Source organism: Bison bison, unplaced genomic scaffold, assembly GCF_000754665.1.
Source record: "Bison bison bison isolate TAMUID 2011002044 unplaced genomic scaffold, Bison_UMD1.0 scf7180017864462, whole genome shotgun sequence".
Classification (NCBI taxonomy): Eukaryota; Metazoa; Chordata; class Mammalia; order Artiodactyla; family Bovidae; genus Bison; species Bison bison.
Genome location: NW_011495024.1, coordinates 2,411,300 through 2,430,217, shown reverse-complemented (window position 1 = coordinate 2,430,217; position 18,918 = coordinate 2,411,300). Strand labels below are relative to the sequence as shown.

The 18,918-nt window shown below is 44.3% G+C and overlaps 1 protein-coding gene across 2 annotated transcripts in view; it reads left to right on the top strand.

Moving 5' to 3' along the window:
• Window positions 1–18,918, top strand: part of NID1 (nidogen 1) — a 99,051-nt gene that overhangs the window by 39,576 nt on the left and 40,557 nt on the right. For both annotated transcript variants that reach the window (XM_010860106.1, XM_010860105.1), the window contains exons 5-9: window positions 1,692–1,841; window positions 5,965–6,216; window positions 7,782–7,982; window positions 10,840–11,085; window positions 12,857–13,000. In XM_010860106.1, coding sequence (XP_010858408.1) covers window positions 1,692–1,841; window positions 5,965–6,216; window positions 7,782–7,982; window positions 10,840–11,085; window positions 12,857–13,000 — 993 coding nt within the window. The remainder of the gene's footprint in view (window positions 1–1,691; window positions 1,842–5,964; window positions 6,217–7,781; window positions 7,983–10,839; window positions 11,086–12,856; window positions 13,001–18,918) is intronic.

Sequence of the window (18,918 nt, the reverse complement as noted above, 5' to 3'; positions counted from 1 at the left end):
AGAAGACTGGAGTCGGTTGCCATGCCCTCCTCCAGGATATCTTCCCAACCCAGGTTGAACCCAGGTTTCCTGCATTGCAGACAGACTCTTTACTGTCAGATCCACCAGGGAAACCTCTTAGTGGTAAAGAACTCACCTGCCATTGCAGAAGATGTAAAAGAGACAGGTTTGATCCCTGGGTTGAGAAGATACCCTGGAAGAGGGCATGGCAACCCACTCCAGTATTCTTGTCTAGAGAATTCCATGGACAGAGCCTGGCGAGCTATGGTCAGAGTCAGCAAAAAATAAGACACAACTGAAGTGACTTAGCATGCCTCCATGCATGTTGAGTTTTGAGTCTCATCCTGTTTTCACCTCACATAGGTGTCTCTGAAATTCTCATTTGTGAAGCCATCACTTTGAAATGAGAGCATAGCTAGTCCCAACAACTCATGGTAATATATTACTTGGTACTGATAACAACAACAAAAAGCCTAGATCTGAACCCCAACTGTGTTTAAAAGAGATCTTTCTCTGCCCTTGATCCGAGTTATTTCACTGTTTTTATTAGAAAGGTCAGTCTTCTGTAGCCAGCAGTGCATTCCTGGTGTTATTTGAATAGTCATCCACAGATACATCAGCTATAACAGACCCACTGGGAGCTGAGCTTAAGCAATCAGTAGCATCACATGCGTTCAGCTCAGGGCCCAAGTGTTCTTGGCTTCAAATGCCATTTATACATCCCGGAAATTCCCTTCTGGGTGTGTAGAACTCCTGGAATCTACCTGGGGTCAAACTTTACTTTTATTTTCACTCATACCAATTATAAATTGGGTCATTATCCCCTCCAAAAGTTCATCCCTCCTTGTGCTTTTGAATTCATTCCAAATTAGTGTGCTCTGCATTTTTAAGTTTAATGAGCTGGCTCATCATTCTAATAAAATCAACCTGGGAGGGAGAACCATTTGCACTAGGGAGAAATTCATGTTTCTTGGGCCAAAGGCTGTTAGAGCAGGTATGACTGAGGAATTATTTCTAACCAGCTTTTAACTCTAAGAGCTTCTGATTTATCCCCTGGTGAGAAGAATGGGGCCAAAAAGTTTAAAATACTTTAAGCTCATTAAAATGGCACATTTTATGTTGTATGTATTTTTACCACGATAAAATATAATTTTAAAATATTTTAACGTCTGCACCCAAATTTGATGCTGTTTTTATTAGAAAGGTTGGTCTGATGCATATCTGATGATGTTTGATGGATGCCATATTAAGACTGACATTGGACAGCTATCACCCAATATTGATTCATTGATACTAAGGACATTGGATTATAGCATTTTTAAAAAATTCACCCTTGCGACTTCCCCGGCAGTCCAGTGGTTAAGACCCCATACTTCCATTGCAAGGGGAGCAGGTTCAATCCCTGGTCAGGGAACTAAGATCCCACATCCCTCATGGCACAGCCCAAAAGTAAAAATTAAAATAGTAATAATTCACCCATGTGATTTCTCAAACTCCTTTTAGACCTACATGCCTCAGTGATTTGAGTGATGGAACCACTGTACTAGTTAAGTGGCCACAGATAGAGAGGCCTGTGTCTGAACGGCCTGAGCAGACGTCCAGTCTTGCACAGCTGAGGGTGCAGTGTTCTAAAGGCTCCTCGTCCGGAGCCGGTGAAGTGCTTACTGGTGTGCTGTGTTCTCTCCGAGCAGTTTTCAGATACAACACGGATTCCCGGCAGACATGCGCCAACAACAGGCACCAGTGCTCTGTGCACGCAGAGTGCAGGGACTTTGCCACCGGCTTCTGTTGCCGCTGTGTTGCTGGCTACACGGGAAACGGTCGGCAGTGTGTTGCAGAAGGTACTGTGTCTTTGATCCTTTTTAAGGGGGAGAAAAGGGAGGAGTGGTTTTGTTTTGGTGCTTGTTTTGAAATCTTGCCTTTACCCAGATCTCTAAAGGTAGGTGGTGTTTTCAGCTGGGCAGTGATATTTCATCTCTCATTCCTCATTCTTGCCTGTATTTCTCTATGGGGGTGAGGGGGAAGAGGTCCTAGGGAATGCCCTTTTTACTAATAAGGGGAGGCCTCTTTCTTTCCTGTGGTGTTTCTCCATCTCTGAAATGATGGCCATTGAGAACCCATCTTCAGGCTGAAATGTTGAAATTATGCAACCTGGACCATGAATTGTCAGGCCCCCTTGTTTTCCTGTTTCTTTCAAACCTCTTCTTTTGGCATCACTCAGACTATGATGATGGTGGTTCAACTCCAGCAGGGCCATGGTGGGCTGGTGAAGACCAAAATGTTGGGTTGGCCCAAAAGTTTGTTCAATAAGTACTTTGTTCAGTAAAGGTCTTGGTGAAAGTGAAAAATGTGTCTTTTATTTGTACTTAAAACCAAACCAACTTTCTGGCCAATGCAATATGTAGGGGGTAAGGACTATTCCAGTCCCCCTACTCTCTGGTATTCCTGTCCTTGTGTTCCCGGAACCCCAGCATGGTGATGGAGGAGCAGAAGGGGCGCATCACAGCTAACTTTGGAGACCAGACCCATTGTGCTGTCAACTCCAAAACATATTTGGCTGTGGGCTGGCATCAGTCCTGAGCTCTGCACCCCCAAAAAAGGATCAACCAGTCTTGATGTTCTCAGATGTTCTGAAAAATCTCTGCAAAAGTCTAGAGGGTCCGGATAACAGTTTACTTAGAGAGGGAGACTTATGGGAACCCAAGACCATAAATTAGAATGAAAGCAAAAATAAAGCAAACCATACTGAACACGTCTCTGCAGATGCCAGATCACTCTACTTGTCACCCGTCATTTTCCTCATATGTTTACGGAGGAACCTCAGTTGCTTGGCAAAATATGACTAAATAAAACTCAGTTGGAGGAATGCTTTTCTGTTTTTCAGATTTCCTGCCATAGCTAAAGTTAAATCAGTTCTTTTAATTTGCTTAAAAAAAAGAAAGGTTCAAAAAAAAAAAAGTTCCTTCTAGGTTTTGTTAAATATTGTCTTTAGCAAGGTCAGAAAATTCTGTATGCTTTGCATATTGATTTGGGGGGATGTTTTTCACATCTATAAATGTGTTATCTCTTTTCTTGCCCGTTGCCCCAGGAATGACATGCTTTTGCTGCTTTGTTTTAGGCTTGGCTTTTATATTTTGCTTGCCCTGGGAAGAACTTCCACAATTTACAATGAACCCTTCTTCTCAAAGATCGATCTCATGAGCTCTTTCCATGCCAAATGTCAGAGCTGGAAATGCTGACAGGTTGCATTTGGCAGCAAGCTTGGATATGAAAGATTGCTCAGCTACATTTTTTGACGTTCTAAACACGCCCTGTCATAGTTTTGTGGTTTAAATATTTGTTGGAATCTTACTACTTTTGAAATATTTTTCTAGCTCCAAGTTTGACGGAAAAAATGTGGTTTTCTTCCCTTGGCTTTCCTGCTTGTTTCTGTTTGGGGGAGGCATTTTTTTGATATTAGTCTTCTAACTCCATAGCATTCCCCCAGTGTAATGACACCGTTTATGTGCAGAAATACTCTGTGTGTCGAATCTGCCTTGGCTTGTCAGTGACCTTGTTTTGGGGGGTTTTGTTGCTTTGGGGGCCATACTGTGTGGCATGAGGGCCCAAACAGGGATTGAACCCATGCCCCCTCCAGTTCAAGTGTGGAATCTTAACTGCTGGACTGCCAGGGGAGGCCCTCAGTGACCCTGTTTAGCAGCTGTGCTGTGCTTAGTTGCTCAATCGTGTCTGACTCTTTGTGACCCCATGGACTGTAACTCACCAGGCTCCTCTGTCCTGGGGGTTCAGCAGGCAAGAATACTGGAGTGGGTTGCCATGTCCTCCTCCAGGGGATCTCCCCAATGCCGGGATCGAACTCAGGTCTCCCACATTGCAGGCGGATTCTTTACTGTCTGAGCCACCAGGGAAGCCCTAGGATGTATTAAACACAGCAGAAAGTCGTTAGAACACAGACGACAGTGCTCAGGTGAGAGCTCATTTGTCTGAGGTTAGTCTATAAGCTTTACTGTAGAACTTACCATGTACAGAAAACTCTGCTACGACGGAACCAGGGAGTTGGGTGTGAAGGTCCTGTCTCTAGTCATTTACAGTCTAGGAAGAGAAACATGATATGTACAATCAATAAGTGGTGGAATTTAATTCTACATCAAACCTGATGTACTTACCTCTTCCTTCAGCTTTTGTTTTTTAAGATGTCAGTAACACAATCAAAGTATACCATTTGGTGGTTTTTAGTATATTCACTAAGTTATTCAACTGTTACCTCTAATTTTAGAGCATTTTCATCATGCCAGAAGCAAACCTGGATCTTTTAGCTGCCACCCTCAATTCATCCTCATTCCCAGGCTCTGTCAACACCTAATCTGCTGTCTGTCCATGTGGGTTTTCCTGTTCTGGACATTCCATATAAATGGAATCATATATCATGGGACCTTCATGTTTGGCTTCTTTTACTTAGCATAATGTTTTCAGGGTGTATCCATGTTTAGGATGTACCAGTACCTTATTCTTTTTTCCTAGCTAAATAATATTCTATTGTATGGATTTTCCACATTTTATTTATCTGTGCGTCAGTTGATGGACATTTGAGCGCTTTCCCATTTTGGCTGTTAATGAATAATGCTGCTAAGAACATTCATGTACAAGTTTTCAAGTGAACATGTGTTTTCTGTTTTCTTGGGTATATATTCAGGAGTTGGAATTGCTGGTCATATGGGAACCTTCCATTTTCTTATTCAAATTCAAGAACAACTTGATTTCTTGAGATTTTTTCTTTTCCTGATTAAGCAATAATAAATACGTGTAAGTTATTAATATCCCAACATTATAGAGATATATAGTGTAGAAAATGAAAGTTCACCACATCACCCTGAATTAACCTCTATTAGCAATTTTGTGTAGCTCTCTTCAGACATTTTTCCTCTATGAGTATGCTAGCATCTATCATTAATGCAATTTTTTAAAATGGGGTCCTACATATACTATTTGGTAATATGTGAAAAAAGCTTGTAAATATGCCATAGTAAGTTTCACATCTTTCCCAGTCATCTAAAGGAAATGACCAACAACAAACACACCCCAGCCCACAAGCTGGTTATGGGTCAGAGGGCATATTTGTGTGACCTGCAATACCCACTGTGGCTACTTCTATCTGGCTTGGGTTAGTGAGGGTCTAGGATTCAGACTGGCCAACTTATATTTGAGCCAGAGATGCTCTTTAAGAGAAGTTCCTAAGAGTCTTAGGGACTTCCCTGGTGGCCCAGTAGGTGAGAATCCACCTGCCAGTGCGGGGGACATGGATTTGATCCCTGATCCAAGAAGGTTCCACATGCTGTGGAGCAACTAAACCTGTGCACCACAACCACTGAAGCCCGGGCACCTAGAGGCCGTGCTCTGAAACAAGAGAAGCCACTGCAATGAGAATCCCGCACATCGCAGTGAAGAGTAGCTCCCCCGGCCCCTGCATACTGCATCTAAACCAAGCCCATGCACAGCAACAAAGACCTAGCTCAGCCAAAAATAGTTATTTTTTTTTTAAGATAAGTTATAAATCAGACAACCTAATGTCCCATCCAGTTTAGCCCCATTGTCCCAGTGAAATGACTAATTCTGTCCCTGATATTCTCAAAAGTAATCAGTTATATATCACCTAGTTCTGGATCACCCATGATGCTATTCTCCTGAAATTGTGTTATTTGCCTCTGATGTTCCTTCATCATACAGTGGGTCCCACTTTTCTGCTATCCATTATCCATCAATATGGAAGAGAGGAAGAAAGTTGGAATTTCTGCAGCTCATAGCCACAGCTGCAGGGACTGCCTTCGTCTTGGGAAGGACTTCCTTCACTTACCCCAAAAGCCCTTTACCCCAGCACTGCCGGGCTCTTTGCTTTATGGGTACAGAGCCCACCAGACACACTATTCTATTCTGAAGGGCTGGCTTCTTTCTTCGTTTCTCGTTCAGGTTCCCCGCAGCGAGTTAACGGCAAGGTGAAAGGGAGGATCTTTGTGGGGGACAGCCAGGTCCCCATTGTCTTTGAGAACACCGACCTCCATTCGTACGTGGTAATGAACCATGGGCGGTCCTACACAGCCATCAGCACCATTCCTGAGACTGTCGGGTACTCTCTGCTTCCTCTGGCCCCTATTGGAGGCATCATTGGATGGATGTTTGCAGTGGAGCAAGACGGATTCAAGAATGGCTTCAGCATCACAGGTAATTGACCTTAAAATTAATGGGCTGGGTTGAATGGAAAGGGAACTCTATGTGTCTGCAGATAAGTTACAAATAAGTATTTTGTGGCTCTGGAAGTAAGGTGTTAGGGTAAAATCATCAAGTTTTTCATTAGTATACAAGGAGATGAGACCAGTCAATCCTAAAGGAAATCAACCCTGAATTCATTGGGAGGACTGATGCTGAAGCTCCATTACTTTGGCCACTTAAAGCGAAGAACCGACTCATTGGAAAAGAATGTGATGCTGGAAAAGATTGAGGGCAGGAGGAGAAGGGGCGAGAGATGATGAGATGCTAGATGGCATCAGCAGACATAAGTTTGAGCAAACTCTGGGAGACTGTGAAGGACAGAGAAGCCAGGCGTGCATGGGGTCACAAAGAGTTGCACATGACTGAGCGACTGAACAGCAACAACACATTAACTAAGACTGTCTAGAATTACATTTTGATCAGGGAGCGGTTTCATATTGGTGACGCTTTGTATATGGGTCGATTTAAATTGAAGTTACGTTGTGACTTACACCAACTTCAGGGAGGCAGAGGTAATCTTTACAAATTCCCTACAACAGCAAATATTTGTTTCTACAGTGGTCCTTCTTAACTGCCCCAGAACATGTGTTATCAGCGGGATATCTGCCTGGACCTGGGGACTGTAAAGCAGGAGTTGTCAGACTTTTTCTGCAAAGAGCCAGAGAATAAATAGTTTAAGCTTTGCCTAAATATTTTGGGCTATTCGTTCTCTGTTGCAGCTATTCAGCTCTGTTTTTATCAGTTGAAACCAGGCATAGATAATACACAAATCAATGAGCATGACTGTGTTCCAATGAAATTATTCATGGGCACTGAAATGTAAATTTCATATAATTTTCACATATCATGAAATAGCTGCCAGCCATGCTATCAGGGGAGACTGCATACGTGGAAAAGGGAGGAAGCTGGAAGAAGGTGGAATGTTTTTTTCCTGCTTGTTTGGGGCTGCTGCCCTGCATAGACCAAGGGGAGTTCCTGAGCCAGCACCCATGGTATGTGCTTCTAGGATGGTATCTGGACTTGGTGATGGTTTGCCCTGAACAACTCACCCATCCTGGCTGGGGCGTAGCTGTGAACAATAGTCATCCCCTTAACTGATGTCTTAGAGCACTTGACATTTGGCAGAGCACTGTTTAACATACTTATCTAATTTCCGCAAGATAGATATTGTACACCAGTTTCATCATCAGGAAATGGAGGCTCAGTGGGTGTAAGTAACTCATTCAAGTTTACCCGACCAGTACTGAGCGCAAACCCCAACACCCTGCTTTTTCCAGCACAAATCCTGAGCCCGCCTGTCTCAGATGCTAGTTTTCGGATGGGAAATGGCTTTGTTCCTTGTGCGTGACTGAGTTGGGCTGAGAGGACGGCGCTTTCCTTGACATCACTGGCCCTGTTTCTACTCACCAGACTAACGCGTCTGCAGAGGGGGTGTGAACCTGTCCCCACCATGAGTCCGGGCAGGCATGAATGTGACTTCTTTGACAGCAAAGTGACAGACTGACCTTGCTTTGCAGGGGGGGAGTTCACCCGCCAGGCTGAGGTGACCTTTGTGGGGCACCGGGACAAGCTGATCATTAAGCAGCAGTTCAGCGGCATTGATGAGCACGGACACCTGACCATTGACACGGAGCTGGAGGGCCGCGTGCCGCAGATCGCCTTTGGCTCCTCGGTGCACATCGAACCCTACACGGAGCTCTACCACTACTCACGGCAGGGTGAGCCGCGTCCCGCATCCTTCAACCCAGGGCAGCGCTGCACGTGGGCTCCAGCCTGAGCTCATGCTGTCTCCTGGCCTCCAGAAAGGGAAACGCAGGGGTTACCTTACTCAGATCACCTTCCCTTAATTACAGACATTGAGCATGCTCATTGGAGAGACTTTAGCGCAGAAAAGAAAATAAGCATGACTTACAGACCTAAAACCAGGACACAATTATTAAATTAAGTGTATTTCTTTCAGCCTTTTCCTTATATACAAAATATATCCCAACGTATATATACCTCACATATATGTATTTATATATCAACATGTATTCTATCCTTATATATGAAAAATCATGTACTTCTCTTTATATATAAAAATATCCCAACATATGTATATTACACATATATTCACATATATATCAACATGTATACTAGCCCAACATAAATAGCTCATCATATGATATAATTTCAGAATAAAATAATTTTATTATATATCTATATGTAGTTTTTAAACTTTTCATTTCAAATTTACAGAAAGTTGAAAATAGCACCATATCCACATATCATTTCCCCAGCTTCACCGATTGTTAACATTTTGCTACATTCTCTTAATTGTTCTCTCCCTTCCTTATATATAAGAGAGAGTAAGTTGTAGATGCTGTGATCCTGCATCTCCTAAATATTTTACAATATTTCACATGTTTTTTCTAATGACAAGAATATTCTCTCATGGTCCCAGTACAATCATCAAAATCAGGAAGTTTAACATTGATGCAATACTATTGTATACTCTACAGTCAAGTATATAGTTTTGATTTAAATTGCAATCATACCGCATTATTGTATGTTCACTTTTCCGGTTAGGTCAAATCATGACTGCTTGATAGTTCCATTAAATAGGCTTTGCAAACACTTTCAATGAATCTATACCATTTTATTGTATGGCTGTCAATTTAAACCATTCTCTTTTCTAAAGCTTACATTATTTCCAATTTTCCTTGTCTCCATGAGTTGCAATGATCATCTTCATCATAAACCTTGACCAAATTTCTGGTTCTTTTCTGACCGAATTCCTAGAAATAGAAGTGATGAGTCAAAGGAAACTCTTTAAAAGTCTCTTACTAAATTGCCATCTAGAAAAGTTGTACCAATTACCATGACTTCGTGGCCTGCTCGGGCTCTCCTGGGGAAAATGAGAGGGTGGGTAGGAGGTGGGAGGAGAATCAGGAGGACCCCACCTGCAAGTCAGGCTGTGACCAGATGGTGTTTCTGGCAGTCCAGCACATGGGAACTGGACAAGAGGCAGCTTACACCAATCTTTTATTTATCCTCTGGCTTTTATTACCAACTACAGCAGAGCACACAAATATAAAGAGCCTTTTGTACTTCTTTTTTTTTTAAATAGGAAGTCAAGATTTTTCACTGCATGGGCCAAAAGTAAACTAGCTCTCTTCTGAGTAGGGAAGACTGTCTCTCTTCTCTATTGAGATTTGCTCACAGCTCTTTAGTAATTTATAGAAATTGGCTACTGAAACCTATTAGTGTCTCATTTTTATACATCAGAGAACCGTTTAATCTAGAGTTATTTATAGCAGCCACTGTTTATTGAATCCTAAGTGAGATGACCCATAGAAAGCAGTCAGCACTCTGCTTGTCACATGGTCAGTGCTCCATAAATGGTAGTTTGTCTTGTAGAGGATTAGCCTGCTTGATTCCAGACATTCTATATATATTATCTCATCCTTACCCCAGTCCATGTTGTAAAGGAAACAGGGTAAAGAAGTTAGTAACTGGTCTGTGATCATGCTCCTTGTGAATGAAGGTCCAAGTTGTGAATTCTCGAGTATCTCTTTCCAAGCTGGTGCTCTTTCCATCAGGCCTTAGTCCCGGGGTTGACTAAGGAACTTACAGAGAAACACTTGATGAGAAAAAGCAATAAATATTCCTAATGCAAATAACAGCAATAATAGGAAATCTAGGTAGCAGAATGAATCTCAACACTGAAATAAATGGTCTTATTTATCCTGTTCCATCTGACCTCTCATCTGGTCACATTATGAGCAGAGAATACTGCTGATTATTTCATTTATTTATTTTGGGTTTTGCTGGGTCTGCACTTCTGGTCAGGCTTTTCCTCTAGTTTCTGCCAGTGGGGGCTGCTCTCTAGTTGCGGGGGGCAGGCTTCTCATCGCAGTGGCCTGGTCAGGCTTTTCCTCTAGTTTCTGCCAGTGGGGGCTGCTCTCTAGTTGCGGGGGGCAGGCTTCTCATCGCAGTGGCCTGGTCAGGCTTTTCCTCTAGTTTCTGCCAGTGGGGGCTGCTCTCTAGTTGCGGGGGGCAGGCTTCTCATCGCAGTGGCCTGGTCAGGCTTTTCCTCTAGTTTCTGCCAGTGGGGGCTGCTCTCTAGTTGCGGGGGGCAGGCTTCTCATCGCAGTGGCCTGGTCAGGCTTTTCCTCTAGTTTCTGCCAGTGGGGGCTGCTCTCTAGTTGCGGGGGGCAGGCTTCTCATCGCAGTGGCCTGGTCAGGCTTTTCCTCTAGTTTCTGCCAGTGGGGGCTGCTCTCTAGTTGCGGGGGGCAGGCTTCTCATCGCAGTGGCTTTGCTTGTTACGGAACAACGGCTCTACGGTCCCAGGGCTTCGGCAGTTGCAGCTCCTGGGCTCTAGAGCACCGGCTCAATAGTTTTGGTGCAGGGGTTTAGTTGCTCCACAGCATGTGGTATCTTCCCGGACCAGGGATCGAACCCGTGTCCCCTGCATTGGCAGGCAGATTCTTTACCACTGAGCTACCAGGGAAGCCCTGCTGATGATTTTCATGTCCTAAGCCTCTTGCATCCTCAAGCTCTCTCCTCTGTCTCCTGCTTCCACCCATATCCAGTGATCACATCATCCTCCACCCGGGAGTACACGGTGACGGAGCCCGAGCGACATGGCACTGCCCCTTCGCACGTCCACACTTACCAGTGGCGCCAGACCATCACCTTCCGGGAGTGCCTCCACGACGACTCCCGGCCAGCCCTGCCCAGCACCCAGCAGCTCTCTGTGGACAGCGTGTTTGTCCTGTACAACCAGGAGGAGAGGATCCTGCGCTATGCTCTCAGCAACTCCATTGGTCCTGTGAGGGGTAAGAGGTGGCGGCTCGGACTGGGAGTTGTGTGTGTGTGTGTGTGTGTGTGTGTGTGTCCACCTGCGTGGCCCTGTCTGTGTTTTTGATGTGTTGTTCTTCATCTCTTGTTCTCGGTAAGAAGAAAGTCATGCTAAAATAGCTCCTGACAAAAATAAACATCTTCTCATCTATGATTCTTAGAAAACCTAAGGTAAAGAGTAGACCATTCAAGGGCTGCACCTGCGTGCAGCCGGGCATTTATTTTTATTTCTGTATTTATTTTCTACTCTTTTCCATTATGATTTATTACAGAATATTGAATATAGTTCCCTGTGCTATACAGTAGGGCCTTGTTCTTTATCCATTCTATACCATTCTATATGTAATAGTCTGTATCTGCTAATCCCAAACTCCCCAGTCCTACCCTCCCCTTCTCGCCCACCCCTGCCCCCCACACTTGACAACACGGGTCTGTTGTCTGTGTCTGTGAGCCTGTTTCTGTTTTGTAAATAAGTTCTTTGTGTCATATTTTAGGTCGCACATATAAATGATAACATAGGTATTTGTCTTTCTGACTTCTTCACTTAGTAAGGTAGTCTCTAGGTCCATCCATGTAGCTTCAAAATGACATTATTTCATTCCCTTTTCCCTTTTATGGCTGAGTAATATTCTGTTGTATATATGTACCACACCTTTATCCATTCATCTGTCAATGGGCGTTTAGGTTCTTCCCTGTCTCGGCTGCTGTGAACATAGGGACATGTATCTTTTTGTAGTTTTGTCTGGATATATGCCCAGGAGTGGGATTGCTGGATCATATTGCAACTCTGGTTTTTAGCTTTTTGAGGAACCTCCATACCATTTTCCATAGTAGCTACACAAATTTACATTCCCTCACAGTGCACGAGGGTTCCATTTTCTGCATACCCTTTCCACCATTGTTATGTGTAGACTTTTTAATGATGGCCATTCTGACTGGCGAAAGGTAGTACCCCTTGTAGTTTTTATTTGCATTTACCTGATAGTTAGTGATATTGAGCATCTTTTCATGTGCCTATTTTAAAAAACTCTGACACTCACTGTGAAAGGAATGTGTGCTCAGGGCTTGGGGAAATCCAAATCAAATCTGCTAAAAGTCAGGCCCAGAGCCTACAGCGAGCTCTCTGCCCTGGGACAGCACAGTGTGGAGCTGGGGTCTGGGCTGGGCTGCTTCTGATTGTGGAAGAAGCTGGAGCCAGTGCGATAGCCCAGCCTCAAGGCCTCACGTAGTCCAAGTCTTTAAGCCCTAGAGGTTCCGTATATTTGGTGTCTGGGTGTGGTATTTCTCTATCTCAGTGATTTTTGGTTCTCCCTCCATACTCAGGTCACTTCTCCAGCTGGTCAGATTGGCCCTTGGCTCTCCATACACCAGAAGAGGGCAGGTGTTTCTCTCCCTCCTTTGACTGCTGTAGCTCCAGGCATCAGGGGTTGGCATATTTTTTCTTAGAAGGCCAAACAGCAAATCCTGGAGGCTTTGCTCATCATGCAGTTTCTGTCATGAGTGCAGTTCTACAACTGTAGCACAAAAACAGCCATAGACCACTTTCAAGTAAATGCATGTGGCCGGTTTCCAATAAAACTTTATAAAAATAGACATGAGTCCAAAGGGATGTAGTTTGCTGATCCCACTTCAAGTGAGCAGGAGTCAGCAGGTTTCCTGGTCATCAATCCTGTCCTACTTTCTGGGGGAGGAGGTAACCTGTAAGTGTTTCTGAATCCTCACGTGGTTTCAATGTCTCTGCCTTTGCAGATGGCTCCCCTGATGCCCTTCAGAATCCTTGCTACATTGGCAGTCATGGGTGTGACTCCAATGCGGCCTGTCGCCCTGGCCCAGGGACCCAGTTCACCTGCGAGTGCTCCATCGGCTTCCGAGGAGACGGACGGACCTGCTATGGTACAGCCATTCACTCTGACGTGTGTGGGGAGGCTTGCGGGGGGCAAACAGATACTGTAAAGCAGAGAGCTGGGAGAGGCAAGGAAACACAGGGGAGATAAATACTGATGGGTGTGCCGAGTTGTTTAAGCCCCACACTTGGTGTTTCCCCACGATGGTAAGGGTCCTGGCCCCTTCATCATCTGATCAGATGCCCCGACTCTAAGCAGCAGAGCAGAATTTATAAGGCCATACACCACTTCATCTTGAGAATACACAGGTTTAAAGGAAAGAGAAAGTCAGGGCTGCTTATAACTACACATAATATGACCATATGGAGTAGGAAATGGCATCCCACTCCGTTATGCTTGTCTGGAAAATCCCAGGGACAGAGGAGCCTGGTGGGACTACGGTCCATGGGGTCACAAAGAGTCTGACGTGACTCAAGTGACTTAACATGTGTCCATAACTGTTAGTAACATTGTTGTGTTAGGTGCTTCACAAACACCGTCTCATCTAATTCAGCAGCTCTGATAGATGTTTTCATTTCTGTCTTTTAAAAATCATTTTTAATTGTGGTAAAGTGCACATAATATAAAATTGATCATTCTAACCATTTTTAAGTGTACGGTTCAGTGGCATTAAGTAGTTTCACGTTGTGTGACCATCACCACCGTCCATGTCCAGATCTCTTTTCATTTGCAGAATTGAAACCCTATTGCCATTAAATAATGACTTTCCATAGCCCCTGGCCCCAGCCCCTGGCAACCACCATTCTACTTTCTACAAATTCCAGGACTCTAGGTAACTCATGTAAGTGGAATCATGTACTATTTGTCCTTTTGTGACTGGCTTATTTCACATAGCATCATATCCTCAAGGTTCATACATATTGTAGCCTGTGTCACAATTTCCTTACTTAAAAAAAAAAATTTATTGGACTATGGTTGATTTACAATGTGGTATTAGTTTCAGCTGTACAGCAAAGTGAATATGTTTTACATATATCTACTCCTTTTTAGATTCTTTGCCCTTATAGACCATTACAGAGTATTGAGTAGAGTTCCCTGTGCAAAACAGTAGGCCCTTATTAGTTATCTATTTTATATATAGTAGTGTGTTTGTGTTATCCCAATCTTCCAGTTTGTCCCTTCCCCCTTAACCCCCTTCCCTCCTTTGTAAAACTGAGAAATAGTCCATGATATGCATATATTCATTTTTTTACAAAAACCATTCATTTGTCTGTGGACAGTTGGGTTGCTTCACTTCTTGGGCTCTTGTGAATATTTCTGCTGTGAACATAGGGGTACAAATATCTGTTTAAGACTCTGCTTTCAACTCTTCTGGGGATATACCCAGAAGTAGAATTGCTGGATCACATCAACTCTGTGTTTGACTTTTTTGAAGAACCGTCACGTTGTTTTCCACAGCAGCTGCATCATTTTATATCCCACCACCAGTACACAAGGGCTGCAATTTCTGCACATCCTTGCCAACACTTGTTTTGTTTTTTTGATAGCAGCCACCCTCATGGGTGGGAAGTTTACTCCTGTTTTTACAGATGGGAAACTGGAACCAAGGATATTAGAATGTTGGACCTTGAGTACCTGACTTAAGTGCCTCTATTCCACTGTCTTCATTGTATAATACTTATTACTTAAAATTTCACTTTGAATACTTTCACATAAACAGCTTGATATTTATGTTTGTTACTAAATTTTAATTTGCCACCAAAAGACAGTTAGTTGACTCCTATCTTGATGAAAAATCCACACAGATGCAACTAGTGTAAGAATAGCAAATGCTAGGAATGCCCTGGTGGTCCAGTGGTTAGGACTCTGAGCTCCTACTGCAAGGGGCACAGGTTTGATCCCTGACCGGGGGACTAAGATCCCACAAGCTGAGCCTTATGGCCAAAAACCCACAATGTCGAATGCTTCCTTAACCTGCCACGGTATGCTCACCAACAAATGTAAGGAATGCTAGAGGTAAGCTTCCCTAGTGAAATGGGTAGTGTGCACATGTCTGTTTGGTTAGAATGATGAGCAGCCCCCTTGAATGACTGTAGCCAAAATAATCTGTGTAGCGCAGCAGAAGTTGGAGTATGGGAATGATGCCTGTGGTCTGGAATCCACTGAATTGAATCCACTGAATGCCTCCAATTAATGGCAGCTTTAGTGTGCTGATTTAGTGTGAAGGTTAGCTGATCATGCTGCATTTGCTTCAGAGTGAAATTTACGAATGGTGTTCACTGGAACGCCTGAAAGGATGAAGAACAGAAACTAGGCTTACGGGAACAGCTTGTACGATTGTTCAGCCAGCTTGCTGATATCTTTGTCTGTGTGACTGATATCTTTGTCTGTGTGACAGAATTCAGTCTGAGACTTGTTTCCCTTGTAACATACCACTGTGTAGGGGACATAGTTCCTACTCACCTCTGATCTTCAGAGTTTCCCAGTATTTCCCCAGAGAGCCCACCAGTCTTGAATGGCTGAATTGGCTCAGGCCGGTTTAGAGCAGCATGATCCCGTGTGTGTGTGAGCAGAGCCCTGCCAGACAACACATAGAGATGGGGCGACCCCATTTCTCTAGCAGAAGCCTCCAACTCTGTAGTCTTTATGCAGCCCAGCTTCAGCTTCCTAAGCAAATTGAACAGTAATAAAACATGGAGCCATCTTCTCCAACTGCTAAAGCCATATGTGCATGAGTGCTTAGTCGCTCTAGACGTGTCCAACTCTTTGAAACCTTATGGACTGTAGCCCACCAGGCTCCTCTGTCCAAGGGAGTCTCCAGGCAGGAATACTGGAGTGGGTTGCCATGCCCGCCTCGCTGAAGCCATAACCTTGGGCTAATCCTGCTTTGGCTGGCTGCTTCATCTCCCAAGGCACAACCAGCCATGCTTTATGGATTGATGTGTTGCTGTCCTGGAAACCCTTCTTATGTCCTCGCCCACGAAGACATGTTCATGTGTACCTGGTTTTGCCCTATGGTTAGCCCTCAGCGTGGCAGATTTGCCCCATGGAATCTGCACGTGGGTCTGTTCCCAGTCCTGCTACTTTTTGTTCTGAGTCACGAGAATAAGCCTCGTAGTATTAATGCATTGAGACACCAGGCTGTTGGTAGGAAATTGCATTAAGCAGATCACTTCACATATTATTTTGACCTGGAAAGTGCCTCAGAAGAGAAGAATGAGGATGAGCCTTTGTCATTCAGCGTGTGTCGCATTGATATAATGATAGATGACATCCAGAACAAGGATGGGGTTGGTTGGATACTGCAAGGTGACTGTTCAGGGTAATTTGGAGAAGATTTCCAGTTGAATCAGAGCTCTGGTGCCTGGTAGGACGGCTTCCCTGTATTTCTCAGTTGGGAGGCTGTAAGAGAGAGTTTTGGACAATCTCTCATTGAGTAATTTTGAGTGCACTCAAGGCATTTAACAAATCTGTCCTGAGACGAGTCTCCTCCCAGAGCCTGGCATTTATGAGGAGGACACACTGGAGAAACTATTATTTGTTGGAGTTTTTGAAAATATGTGAAAAGTAGCCACTCAGAAAAAAAGTCAAAACGGAAGCAGTGATTACAAGAATAATTCAGGATCTTCCTATTGGGTTAGGGAATGATTTATTTGAGAGGAAATCTCTTCCTAGAGAAAATGTTGTCCAGATATTGACCAGTAAGAACAGTAATGAACTTCCAGGTGCTTCAGTGGTAAGGAACCCGCCTGCCAATGCAGGAGACAGAAGACACACAGCTTCCATTCCTGAGTCAGGAAGATCCCTGGAGTAGGAAATGGCAACCCACTCCAGTTTTCTTGCCTGGAAAATTCCATGGACAGAGGAGCCTGGAGGGCTACAGTCCACAGGGTCACAAAGAGTTGGACACAACTGAGAGCATATGCACACACACATATACACACACAAACAAGAACAATAATCTTCAAGGAAATATTGTGATATTCTATAAGGAACAGTTATCACTAGTTCATTGTTTCTACTGAAGAATGGATTAGAGTCCTAGCTTCCATTTACAGAAGAGGGTTTCAATCAGACATTCAAAGAATTTCCAAACTATAAGGACCGTGAGATATCAGCAGGGAGATTGCTAGGGTTTTGCTGTAAAAAAAAAAAGGCATCACCCAGCTTGGCTCTTACGTGTAGACCTTCGTGGAGGTGGGAATGGTGCTGGGGAACCATTCCCTCCCTCATCCCAGGAGCCCCCAGATCCTATTTGCCAGTGGTTCTCCCAGTAGGGCCTGCCAGAGGACATCCTTCCAATCACCTAAGAAGCTTTCTTGAAACATGCAATCTCCCTTTCCATAAACCTCCCAGTGGCAGACTTCCCTGGTGATCCAGTGGATAAGACTCTGCACTCCCAGTGCAGGGAGCCTGAGTTTCATCCCTGGTCAAGGAACTAAGGTGCTCACATACTGCAACTAAAGATCCCACATGCCGCAACTAAGACCCAGCACAGCCAGATAAATAAATACTTTTTAAAAAACCTTCCGGGGGAAATGAAGCTTGGAAAATATCCCCTGGTGATTGTGTTCTGTCCCTGTGATTGAAAACTGCTGCTCTGTGCTCTGGCAGCTCAGTCTCGGCTGTGGAGCCCTGCAGTCTGCACGGGGTGTCCTCTGAGAGCTGCAGTGCAGAGGCAGTGAAGCCAGAATGACTTCTCCTCCCATGTTGCTGAGGCAGCAGCTGGTGGATAGAGCCAGGAAGCCACACTTGCTGAATATCCCTCTACCCCAGCCCAGCTCCAGCTTCTTAAAAGGGGGCTTCGGTGGGGCTTTGTTCTGCAACCTTCCAGCAGTGCTTGGACTTGTCCCTTGGTCTGACATCTTGCAGCTCTTTTTTTTTGACTGAAGTATAGTTGACTTACAGTGTTGTGCCAGTCTCTGCTCTACAGTAAAGAACTCAGTTATACACATGTATACTTTGCTTTTTAAATATTCTTTTCCATTATGGTTTATCTCAGGATATTGAATATAGTTTCCTGTGCTATACAGTACGGCCTTGGTTTTTATCCATTCTAAATGTAATAGTTTGCATGTACCAAACCCAGACTCCCAGTCCATTCCGCCCACCCTGCCTCTTGGCAACCACAAGTCTGTTCTTTATGTCTATGCGTCAGTTTCTGTTTTGTTGTTGTTGTTCAGTTGTTAAGTCGTGTCCAACTCTTTGTAACCCCATGGACTGCAGCACACCGGGTTTCCCTGTCCTTCACCATCTCCCAGAGTTTGCTCAAACCCATGTCCATTGAGTCAGTGGTGCCATCCAACCATCTCATCCTCTGTCGCCCCCTTTTCCTCCTGCCTTCAATCTGTCCCAGCATCAGGGTCTTTTTCAGTGAGTCGGCTCTTCACATCAGGTGGCCAGAGTATTGGAGCGTCAGCTTCAGCATCAGTCCTTCAGTGAATATTCAGGATTGATTTCCTTTAGGATGGACTGGTTTGATCTGTTTTGTGGGTAGGTTCCTTTGTGCCATAGTTTAGATTCCACATGTAAGTGATATGAGATTTTATATCTTAAGCATGTCACAGAAATGTACGTTGCAGTATGGCTTCAAAAAGCTGAATGCCATTTGGTTTGTGTTTTGTCTGAGTGTAGGTCCAACTGTGGGGCTGAAGTGGCAAAAATGCTTGTGTTGTGTGACATTGTCTAATAAGCCAGCAGGACTTTTGCCTCATCAGGAAAGAGACTGGCTAGACAGGCCATTGGAGGTGAACGCACGAGCAAGATTCATGTTATGGAGTTGAGGAGGGGAGGTTGAGAGGGGAGGGGAGTTGTGTGGTCTCAGACATTATGAAATCTTCCTCACATGCATCTCCAAGAGTTCGAAAAATGCCAGAAGTAACTACACCCTGAGAATGAGGTTGGCACAGAGGGATCTTGTGTGACTGTGTTTATTTCAAATCATCAGTGGGCAGGTAACCAAGGAGA